The sequence below is a fragment of the Coregonus clupeaformis genome, chromosome 34 (assembly GCF_020615455.1).
Source record: "Coregonus clupeaformis isolate EN_2021a chromosome 34, ASM2061545v1, whole genome shotgun sequence".
Taxonomy (NCBI): domain Eukaryota; kingdom Metazoa; phylum Chordata; class Actinopteri; order Salmoniformes; family Salmonidae; genus Coregonus; species Coregonus clupeaformis.
Window position 1 is genome coordinate 12,291,942 of NC_059225.1, and position 12,547 is coordinate 12,304,488.

The 12,547-nt window shown below is 43.3% G+C and overlaps 1 protein-coding gene across 1 annotated transcript in view; it reads right to left on the reverse strand.

Annotated features, from left to right (window-relative positions):
- Positions 1 to 1,761: 1,761 nt before the first annotated feature.
- The window catches only part of LOC121549678 (elongation of very long chain fatty acids protein 2), a 16,438-nt gene continuing 5,652 nt past the window's right edge, over positions 1,762 to 12,547 (reverse strand). The window contains exons 3-8 of the mRNA XM_041861504.2: positions 10,643 to 10,830; positions 5,353 to 5,430; positions 4,152 to 4,323; positions 3,124 to 3,248; positions 2,783 to 2,917; positions 1,762 to 2,590 (exon numbers count right to left, since the gene is read on the reverse strand). Of these exons, the coding sequence (XP_041717438.1) occupies positions 2,492 to 2,590; positions 2,783 to 2,917; positions 3,124 to 3,248; positions 4,152 to 4,323; positions 5,353 to 5,430; positions 10,643 to 10,830 (797 nt within the window). The 3' untranslated portion in view covers positions 1,762 to 2,491. The remainder of the gene's footprint in view (positions 2,591 to 2,782; positions 2,918 to 3,123; positions 3,249 to 4,151; positions 4,324 to 5,352; positions 5,431 to 10,642; positions 10,831 to 12,547) is intronic.

The window sequence follows — 12,547 nt, forward strand, 5'->3', positions numbered from 1 at the left end:
CCGACTAGAATCACTACTCTCGACGGGTCTGACCTAGAATATGTGGACAACTACAAATACCTAGGTGTCTGGTTAGATGGTAAACTCTCCTTCCAGACTCACATTAAGCATCTCCAATCCAAAGTTAAATCTAGAATCGGCTTCCTATTTCGCAACAAAGCCTCCTTCACTCATGCTGCTAAACATGCCCTCGTAAAACGGACTATCCTACCGATCCTTGACTTCGGCGATGTCATTTACAAAATAGCGTCCAACACTCTACTCAGCAAATTGGATGTAGTCTATCACAGTGCCATCTGTTTTGTCATCAAAGCCCCATATACTACCCACCATTGTGACCTGTATGCTCTCGTTGGCTGGTCCTCACTACATATTCGTCGCCAAACCCACTGGCTCCAGGTCATCTATAAATCACTTCTAGGCAAATCCCCGCCTTATCTTAGATCATTGGTCACCATAGCAACACCCACCCTTTGCAGTTCTTTGCTGCAAATGACTGGAACGAACTGCAAAAATCTGACATTCTCTTGTAGCATTCTCTGATACAGAGCAGAATTCATGGTTCCTTCTATTAAGGCAAGTCGTCCAGGTCCTGAGGCAGCAAAGCATCCCCAAACCATCACACCACCACCACCATGCTTGACCTTTGGTATGACGTTCTTACTGTGGAATGCAGTGAGTTAAAGCAGTTCTGCATGGAAGAGTGGGACAAAATTCCCCCACAGCGACATGAGAGACTGATCAACAACTACAGGAAGCATTTGGTTGGAGTCATTGCAGCTAAAGGTGGCACAACCAGTTATTGACTGTAAGGGGGAAATTACTTTTCACACAGGGGAATTGGGTGTTGCATAACTTTGTTCATGAAATCAATATGTAATTGTTGTGTTATTTGTCCACTTATGTTCCCTTTATCTAATATTAAGTTTTGGTTGAAGATCTGATAACATTCAGTTTCACAAATATGCAAAAGTAGTGAAAATTAGAAAGGGGGCAAATATTTTTTCATAGCATCCAAAATAAGGTAAGTGAACTATCTCTTTTAAAATTGAAATAAAGATGACTTATCCTCTCTTCCTCTCCGCAGGAACCTCCAATGTAGAGAGCTGGTGACAATAATTGTGGTCCTCTGTAGCTCAGCTGGTAGAGCACGGCGCTTGTAACGCCAAGGTAGTGGGTTCGATCCCCGGGACCACCCATACACAAAAATGTATGCACGCATGACTGTAAGTCGCTTTGGGTAAAAGCGTCTGCTAAATGGCATATTATTATTATTATTACAAAGGAAAGAGAAGCCAGGACCCTCCACTTCCTGTTGAAACACTCACCACCTTGGACCCTGACGTTGACGTCATACAGAGACATCATACAGATACGCATAATGGCTCAGAGCGTGACCAAGGTTCTCACACAAGCAATCTTGCTAATCTTTTGCTGGCATTGTTCAAAATACACACAATAATAGCTGCTAGCTAACACATCAATAGCTAATAGCTAACACATCAATAGCTAATAGCTAACACATCAATAGCTAATAGCTAACACATCAATAGCTAATAGCTAACACATCAATAGCTAATAGCTAACACATCAATAGCTAAAAGCTAACACATCAATAGCTAATAGCTAACACATCAATAGCTAATTGCTAACACATCAATAGCTAATAGCTAATAGCTAACACATCAAAAGCTAAAAGATCATGGCTGATGAATTTCAGGGACGTCGTTCGTCATCATAGATCAAGGTAGACCATGCTCGTTAAATTTTTTAAAGTACTTTTATTTTGTCTGTTTGCTGATAGCCATTCAAAGATATTGATAAGTGGTTGCATTTCTCAATGTACAAAGTCTACCAAAGTCGTCAGGAAAGCCAGTTCAATATTGCTTTTTCTACAGAACCAGTCAAATGTTTACCAGCATGTTTTGCACCCGTAAACAAAGACATTCAAATACATTGTGATACATCAGGTATAAGGTCTTGCAGTGTTTCTAAGGCATCTTTAGTTTAACAATGATTTAAGTGAATGCTCTGGAGTGATATTTTCGGTGAGTATACACTGTACACATGGGCTATATTCAATAAAGCAATGTTTGACTTTATAGCAAAGTAAATTATGTCAAAGTATTGTGGAAATTGCTGATTGTATTCAGGTTTTTACACTATGAGAATAAAACTATGAACTGCATAGTTTACTGCGTGGTAAGGAATGGATGGAGTTTTCACACTTGCATTTCAGCAATTGAAAGTGCAACGGAAATGAGCGCCTCATTCCTGTACACACAGTATGTTATACATACGTTGTCAAGCTTCAAGGAAACCAAACAAAGGATTTGATACAAAAATTAAGTACGAAGTATTCTATACAAAAATGCAACATACATACTGATGTTTATCCCTGTTTTGGAGCATTTTAGCAGTAGTGTCACGGCACGTATAGATTCTGGTGGTTGTTGAAGAAGGTTGTTGTCTTGACAACCAGGTCCGAATACTACTTTCTCTTCTTGAGGCTGGTGCCATTGGTGGAGACAGAGTGGCCATTCGGGTGACTGGACTTGATGGATTCTCCTGGCCGTCTTTTCCTGTAGGTCTGGGATAAAAGCAGGCAACTTATGACCATTGAAAAACCAACATAAATATTCAGACATGCCTTTAAATTAAGCTCTAACATGGTCGTATTTGTTCTGTTTGCAAAACATTTTAGAGCATTTTTCTTCTTGTGTCCTATTATACACAGCCCAGTTTTAATCCCGTGTTCATGTGAAGGTTACCCCGGTCGTACCTGGATGTAGAAGTTGACAAAGAGGATGACGAGGCTGGCCATGTAGGAGAACTGGAAGAGCAGGCATCCGACGGGGAAACCACAAGGGACGACGATCGCGGACAGGGTGTGTGTGATGGTCAGTATAAACTGGATCTGAGACAGAGAGAGCAAAGAGGGGGAAACCCCCCTGTCAGGGGTCTTATCATTTCTCTAACCTGCGTGGCTCTTATCGTCCCAGATCTATAGTTAATGTTGGCCATTGTTCTTAGACTAGAAGAGTAGTTCCCTTCACTGTTCAAGTAAGATCATACAGGCTTGATTGGAAACAAGCACTCATTTCATGAAAGGAATTTACTCACTAGCTGAGCCTGAGTCAGGTAACGCTTCCACCAGAGGTATTTCTGCATGGAAGGTATTGTGGACAGGCCATAGTAGGAGTACATACACACGTGGATGAAACTGTTAAGAGTCGGCCCAAAGAAACCTTGAAAAAGATATTGGAGAAATGAATTATTGATTGACATATTTGACAAACTTTTCACATTGAAATTCAGCAGTTTGGTCTGTCACTGTCACAAAGGCAACACAATTACAGTGAGAAAAGGAATAAAGCAGCATTTGCAAATTGCTTGTAGCAGGGACATGTTCAAGTTGTTTGGGCTAGTTAACCTGCTTGAAGAACGTTGGCGTAATCAGCAGAATCAGAACTACCCCCTTTGGGCTCCAACATTGAAGAATAGGTTTTAGAAAGTTTCCTCAGGAAGAACATCAACCACATCTCTAGTCTCCATCTGACCCTAACATTAACCTATATCAAAGATGGTGGATAAATGAAGATGTCCCACTCAGGCCGTTTGCCATTGAAAAGGGGTGGCTCTCCCATAGGCACCAATACATTAGCAGCTGGGTCTGGTCCATAGAGAATGATGGCTAAAAGGCCGTATTAGCATGGGCAGCGCTATTGAGAGCTTCCCCCGTTTTCATATAGTCAACTGGGTGGGATTTCCAACTTCACTGCCTGATCCCTCCTGGTGACCCTGTTGGAGTCATGTCCATCCGGATCATAAGGAGGGATCAGCCAGTCGTGAAGAAGAAGATAATGGACTCTTTTAAAATAGAGGTAGCCTCAGTGGCGTTGCCCATGCTGTCACAGAAGCTATAATGGCACAGATACAAAGATGAGTCCTCTATATAGCTCTATGGTCTGATCTGCTTAGTATATGTACTTAGTATAGTATATGAACCAGAAAAAAGGAGCGATTGAGATGTCTCGCTTCCCTCTTCCGTCTCTGCCTATGCCACGCCCAGAGCCCCTTCTTAGATCAATCAAGTCCCTTTGAAGGATGCATTCTAACAGTTGATGTGGGTGGAAGTGGGTGTGACCTACTCTGTCCACAGGGGATCCAGTTCAGAACACACCACCAGATGTTGAACATGGAGGCGTGGTGATACACATGCAGGAAGGTGATCTGGCTGTTCTTCTTCCGCAGCACAAAGAATATGGTGTCCAGGAACTCAATGACCTTGGAGAAGTAGTACCACCACAGCACCTTGGCTACCTGTGGAGTTTATAGAAGAGCTTAAAGGGGACTGTGCAGTCATATGGTCAGTACTGCATCAGCTTCCCTTTCATGATCGTGTCTGTAACTATGACCCTGTTACTTAAAGAAGTACTTCAGAATAACACCAAAAATGTGACCACGATGTAATTTCAATATTTCAGTGTAGCAGTGAACATTCATTATTATTCTGTCATTTACAGTTCATGTGACTGTAATTAACTTATGTAATTCATTGTAATTCATTTAATTGTAATACATTGTAATGAACTTGTGCCACAATCTCTTTGTGTTTAATACATTACACATTTGTATTCTTGCATATGTTGCTTTACATCACATTCAGATACAATGTTTTCAAACTAGGGGGGAGAGAGGTGCAGAAGATGGGGGATGGGGGGATGCCATTCGTGGACACTAGCTGACAGAATTATATCATACGGCCCATTTCCTTTTGAAGTTGGAGGAGGTAGCAGCATGTGATGGTACTCACATATCTACCACACTTTCCTCAGAGAAACCTGGACCTCTAGCATTTCCTCCCACTCTGGAAACAGCAAGTAGCCTCGGACAACCAGCCTGATCTCGCGAGCTTACATAAATTATTCTCTGTACTGTATCCGTGTATACGAGATCAGGCTGGTTGTTCGAGGCTACACAGCGAGGGCTTTAGCATATTTGACTTGAGTCACGGAGAACTGGTTTATACGAGCTCCATAGTTTCAACTCATAATGTACTGTCTATGAACAGACATAGCAATGATAGCATCTGTTGAGACACTTGATATGCGAGTGCAGGAGACATTGCATTTCTTAACTAGATGGTTGTAACGTTTATAATAAGTAGTAAGGGAACAACAGTCAACACTACATGGTTCCTTTCTTCAAAATGTTAAGAGTAGGTTTGTGTTATTTATTAGATACATTTGTGCATTTCTATTTCAATGGTTTTCAGAGGCCAGTCATGGAGTAGACAGAGGAAGGGCAGATGGTGGGAAGGATTAGTGAGTCAGCCATGGTGTCACTCACCCTGAGGTCCGCCTCCCCTGCCTCGTGGAGTCCCTGACACTGCAGACGGTAGCCTGCCGACGAGGTTGCACAGACAAGCTGCAACCAAAACACCATGGTCAACGTCACAGTATAACTCTCACCCAAACACACACACACACAGTCATGCACCATTTATTTCCCTGTAACACACACACACACACACAGTCATGCACAATTTCCCTGCCCCACACACACCCCACCCTGCCCCACACACACACCCCACCCTGCCCCACACACACCCTACCCTGCCCCACACACACCCCACACACACCCCACCCTGCCCCACACACACCCCACCCCTTCCCCCACAGACCCCTCCCCACACACATCTGTATCCCTGTCCTGACTGACTGAGCTGAGGCAGTAGCCCGACCCTCCCTCTCCTTCTCTGCCGTGTCAGTCTAACCCAGTGAGCAGTTCTAATGGTATTAGGTCAGATTAGGTCAGGATCAAGTCAGATTAGGTCAGATTAGGTCACCCCTGTATAAACTTCCACAAAGAGGGATATGTGACTGCTCTCCGCAACCTAATTGTGCTCAAGTGCTCATCAAATAGTTCCCAGTGCTCATCAAATAGATCCCAGTGCTCATCAAATAGATCCCAGTGCTCATCAAATAGATCCCAGTGCTCATCAAATAGATCCCAGTGCTCATCAAATAGATCCCAGTGCTCATCAAATAGATCCCAGTGCTCGTCAAATAGATCCCAGTGCTCATCAAATAGATCCCAGTGCTCATCAAATAGATCCCAGTGCTCATCAAATAGATCCCAGTGCTCGACAAATAGATCCCAGGTCATTGTTCTCCTCCTACAACAGCATACTTCTCCCTCTCTCCCTCGCTCCCTCGCTCTACTCTTTAGTGAATGTATGTAGTGTACATGTGTAGGATTCACACACAAATCAAGTTTAGCCGTGGAGTAAAAAACAGTCAATACCATATAACACTTTCATTGGAGATTCACTATTCAGCTTACTTTTCAGTCTAGGACTAGGCTCAAGCTGTGAAACCATCCCTATATGTCTTTAGGACATCTACACTTACATTTTAGTCATTTAGCAGACACTGTTATCCAGAGCGATTAGGGTTAAGTGCCTTGCTCAAGGGCACATAGACAGTTTTGTAACCTAGTCAGCCTAAGGGATTTGAACCAGCGACCTTTTGGTTACTGGCCTAACACTCATAACCGCTAGGCTACCTGCCAACTGATGGATACACTGACGGTTTCATAGGGGTGAAAGAGATCTGAGATAACCGAGGGTTATGGGCATTGAAACATATCGATTATTCATTAAGTCAAATGAAAGGTGGTGCACACCAACAGTTTAAGATGGAGGATATGTTAGTAGCACATAATGCAGTACAGACTCCTCTTCAGGCCTTTTCAACTGGGCCCATCCATAGAAAGGATCCCGGGGCCGTGAACTAACAATACAACCTACAAAATACACCTCAAGCTTTATTTCACACCTTGCCTATCATATAGACATTAGACATAGCTTACACTCTAAAGATCTTCATGATTTAAATTGCTACTATTACATAACAGTATCATCTTTCTAGCAATATAAATAGTCTAAATCTGTATTGTGCAAGAGTGGGAGCCTGCCTAGAAGGGTTTCCAGTGAGAGCAATCTGTCTGTATGGTCCTTCACTCTCTCACCTAGCCTGGAATCAGAGCTGATCTGGCTTCTGGACCAACATGTCATATGAGTCAGCAGACGGGCCCATGCCCAGAGGTCACAGTGGGAGAGGGAGACAGAGAGAGGAGGAGAGAGAAAAGAAAGAGATGGAGGGGAGAGACCGAGAGAGCCAGAGAGAGAGGAGAGAGGAGAGAGGGAGAGAGAGAGAGAGAGAGAGAGAGAGGAGAGAGACGGAGAGAGAGAGAGAGAGACGGAGAGAGGGACACGGAGAGACAGAGATGGAGTGTGGGAGAGACAGAGAGAGGGGGAGACAGAGAGAGGGAGAGGGAGAGGGAGAGGGAGGAGAGAGAGAGAGAGAGAGAGAGAGAGAGAGAGAGAGACGGAGAGAGAGAGAGAGAGAGAGAGAGAGACGGAGAAAGAGAGAGAGAGACGGAGAGAGAGAGAGAGAGAGAGAGAGAGAGAGAGAGAGAGAGAGACGGAGAGAGAGAGAGAGAGACAGAGAGAGAGAGAGACAGAGAGACAGAGACGGAGTGTGGGAGAGACGGAGAGAGGGAGACGGAGAAACAGAGAGACAGAGAGAGGGGGAGACAGAGAGAGGGAGACAGAGAGAGAGAGAGAGATTGGGGGGTGAGACAGAGAGAGTGAGGAGAAGGGAGCTAAACGTGAGATAGTACCAAGCGTTGACTCCTCCCCATCCCCCTTATCTCTCTCCCATCATTATTCTCTTTCTATCTCCCTGAGGAAAGTGAAGCATGACTACACTGTGACTTCCTGTCTTGCCACGCAGGTTAGCGTTTTGAGTTATGAATGTTGTTCTGGAGGCAGCTCTGCAGTGGTCACTAACTGGCACAGCCACAAAGTCATAAAATCGGATTTTAAACAAAACCCTACCCTTAACCCTAACATTAACCACACTGCTAACCTAATATCTAACCCTAACCTTAAATTAAGACTAAAAATATTTTTTTGTTTTCATTAATTTGTACAATATAACAAATTTTGACTTCGCAGCTGGCCCATCTAGCGGAAATCACTCAGTTCTTCCTCCAGGCTAAGATTCATGACAATAAATGTCAACTTGCTATTGCCACAGGGCCTGGCCTTTTCAAACATTCACACACACACACACACACACACACACACACGCACACACACACAGACATCCAGGACCTCTATTCTAGGAGGTGTCAGAGGAAGGCCCTAAAAATTGTCAAAGACTTCAGCCACCCTAGTCATAGACTGTTCTCTCTGCTACCACTCTGCTACCACACGCCAAGTCTAGGTCCAAAAGGCTTCTTAACAGCTTCTACCCCCAAGCCATAAGACTCTTGAACATCTAATTAAATGGCTACCCAGACTATTTGCATTGTCGCCCCCCCCCCCCTGCTGCTACTCTCTGTTTATTATCTATGCATAGTCACTTTAACTCTACCTACAGTCGTGGTCAAAAGTTTTGAGAATGACACAAATATTCATTTTCACAAAGTCTGCTGCCTCAGTTTTTATGATGGCAATTTGCATATACTCCAGAATGTTATGAAGAGTGATCAGTCCCGCTTTGCCATGAAAATGAACTTAATCCCCAAAAAACATTTCCACTGCATTTCAGCCCTGCCACAAAACGACCAGCTGACATCATGTCAGTGATTCTCTTGTTAACACAGGTGAGAGTGTTGATGAGGACAAGGCTGGAGATCACTCTGTCATGCTGATTGAGTTAGAATAACAGACTGGAACCTTTAAAAGGAGGGTGGTGCTTGAAATCATTGTTCTTCCTCTGTTAACCATGGTTACCTGCAAGGAAACACGTGCCGTCATCATTGCTTTGCACAAAAAGGGCTTCACAGGCAAGGATATTGCTGCTAGTAAGATTGCACCTAAATCAACCATTTATCGGATCATCAAGAATTTCAAGGAGAGACGTTCAATTGTTGTGAAGAAGGCTTCAGAGCGCCCAAGAAAGTCCATCAATCGCCAGGACCGTCTCCTAAAGTTGATTCAGCTGCGGGATCGGGGCACCACCAGTGCAGAGCTTGCTCAGGAATGGCAGCAGGCAGGTGTGAGTGCATCTATACGCACAGTGAGGCGAAGACTTTTGGAGGATGGCCTGGTGTCAAGAAGGGCAGCGAGGAAGCCACTTCTCTCCTGGAAAAACATCAAGGACAGACTGATATTCTGCAAAAGGTACAGGGATTGGACTGCTGAGGACTGGGGTAAAGTCACTTTCACTGATGAATCCCCTTTCCAATTGTTTGGGGCATCCGGAAAAAAGATTGTCCGGAGAAGGTGAGCGCTATCATCAGTCCTGTGTCATGCCAATAGTAAAGCTTCCTGAGACCATTCATGTGTGGGTTTGCTTCTCAGCCAAGGGAGTGGGTTCTATCACAATTTTGCCTAAGAACACAGCCATGAATAAAGAATGGTACCAACACATCCTCCGAGAGCAACTTCTCCCAACCATCCAAGAACAGTTTGGTGACGAACAATGCCTTTTCCAGCATGATGGAGCACCTTGCCATAAGGCAAAAGTGATAACTAAGTGGCTCGAGGAACAAAACATCGACATTTTGGGTCCATGGCCAGGAAACTCCCCAGACCTTAATCCCATTGAGAACTTGTGGTCAATCCTCAAGAGGCGGGTGGACAAACTAAAACCCACAAATTCTGACAAACTCCATTGATTATGCAAGAATGGGCTGCCATCAGTCAGGATGTGGCCCAGAATAACATTTGATTTGATTTGAGTGTACAAAACATTAGGAACACCTGCTCTTTCCATGACATAGACTGACCAGGTGAAAGCTATGATACCTTATTGATGTAACTTGTTAAATCCACTTCAATCAGTGTAGATGAAGGGGAGGAGACAGGTTAAAGAAGGATTTTCAAGCCTTGAGACAATTGAGACGGATTGTGTATGTGTGCCATTCAGATGGTGAATGGGCAAGTCAAAAGATTTAAGTGCCTTCGAACGGGGTATGGTAGTTAGGTATTTGGTGCCAGGCGCACCGGCTTGTGTCAAGAACTGTAATGCTGCTGGGTTTTTCACACTCAACAGTTTCCTGTGTTTATCAAGAATGGTCCACCACCCAAAGGACATCCAGCCAACTTGACACAACCGTGGGAACATTAGGAAGGTGTTCTTACTGTTTTGTACACTCAGTGTATATATATATATACACACACACACACACTCACAAACACGCTCGGAGGGGTGAAAGAACATCACTTTGAGGCATCACATATGTTTTCACAATAAATAATTTATCGAAGCATCAGCATCACTTTTGCCCACTGTATAATACTAGGATGTTATTAATATAGATGTCTTCTGCCTTGTCTGACAGAGTAATGCTCTTTCCACCTACGGTGTGTCAGTAACACACACTCCATTTACAGATGCCCTTTCCCAGGGTTATGTTTATTAGGGCACGCAACGGAAAACATTTCAAAGTGTTTTGCAACGGAAAATGAAAATGTGCAATTCTTATTGGACAAGTCAAGGTAGTCCCTCCCTCCCTGTCAGTCTGTTTGATGGCTAATGAACACAACCCAGGATATAAAGGCACTCATAGCCCCCGACTCACAGACATCTCTCTTCTTGAGGTTTGTCTTAGAACAACTTACCTCAACCAGCATGTACAAGGAGAGCATGGTCACAGAGAAGTTGTACACTTGTAAGACACCCTTGAGTGAGTACGCTGGCCTGTCCCTCATGTATTTTGATCCCAGGTATACTGTGAGGAGGTAAAGGATGGTGAGGGAGAGGGTGGGGAGGTACGAGTCCAACAGGAGCCATCCTCGTACCCTGGAGTCTAAGGGGGGTGGGAGAGAACACAGTACACAATCACTGCTGGGATCATCATGCCATTCCACCATTCAAACCATGACTGTTTAACCTGTCATAGGCAATAAGATCTAATATTGCACTCTATTTGAACTGATTATAAAAAAGATATAGCATGTTGTTCATGATTTTCATATGATTACAAATCCTTGTCGTAGCCTATATGGTTTATGTACTAAATAGAAATCAAATTGTATTCGTCATGTACACAGTTCACAGCAGGTATAAACAGTGCAGTAGAATGCTTACTTGCAATCTCTCTCAACAGTGCAGTACAATATCAATAATCAATAATATCAATAGTACCAAAATATTGACTAATTATAATATAAACAGAACAGTGTTTCTACATGACCACATACATTACGTCATGATCAATGTACCAGATCATCTACATTCAAATCAGTTTGTTTGAACGTCACCGTGTCCTCGTCTACGGACTAATGGGGGGTGAACAAGCTGCTTTGCAAGCTGTCACTGCTTTCATTTTCATAGTTAATAATGTTGTTGTTTTTCTGCTATGGTGCCTTCCGCGGGCACATTTGTATTCCAGAGCAGCTTTGGTTTGAATCTGGACAGTGTCTTGCGGAGTGGAGTAGAGGCTAGGACAGTGCTTGACAGGAATTAATCCCAACGTTTGTTTGCCAAAATTCCACACAAAACTAATTCCCTAAAACATGACTTCATATCACAACCTTAAGGCAACACTTCTATCATAACTTACCTTGGACCAGGTATGTGTGGATAGGTAGTTCCATAGTAGGCCTATATAAAAAATGTGTACTCCATAACTAGCTATTTACTACTCTATTACGGAGTTATTACATAGGTTATTACACCTTAATTACACAGATATAAAGCCTAATAGCCAAGTACTGTAAAATGTGTAGAAAGTTACTTAACAAGGGGATATGGCACCGCTGTTGGAATTTCTAGTATTCAGATGGGTCAATGTGATTACACACACCGACCTGTACCTAGACTGCTACTCTCCTGCGTGAGGTGAGCTTTGAAGGACTCTGTAATGTCAGTCACACATCAGCTGACACTACTCTGTAGTCTGAGCAGACATATTTGTAGTTTTGACAACCACACAAACTACCTGCCCTCCAGGACACCTACAGCACCCGATGTCACAGGAAGGCCAAAAAGATCATCAAGGACATCAACCACCCGAGCCACTGCCTGTTCACCCCACTATCATCCAGAAGGCAAGGTCAGTACAGGTGCATCAAAGCTGGGACCGAGAGAATGAAAAACAGCTTCTATCTCAAGGCCATCAGACTGTTAAATAGCCATCAATAGCACATTAGAGGCTGCTGCTGCCTATTGAAATCACTGGCCACTTTAAGAAATTGAACACTAGTCACTTTAATAATGTTTACATATCTTGCACTACTCATCTCATATGTATATACTGCATTCTATTCTATAATATTCTACTGTATCTTAGTCCATGCAGCTCTGTCATTGCTTGTCCATATATGTATATATTCTTAAATCCCATTCCTTACTTAGATTTGTATGTATAGGGTATATGTTGTGAAATTGTTAGATATTACCGCACTGTCGGAGATAGAAGCACAAGTATTTCGCTACACCCGTTATAACATCTGCTAAACACGTGTATGTGACAAATACAATTTTCTTTTATTTTATTTTATTTGTAGTTTTAACAACCATTG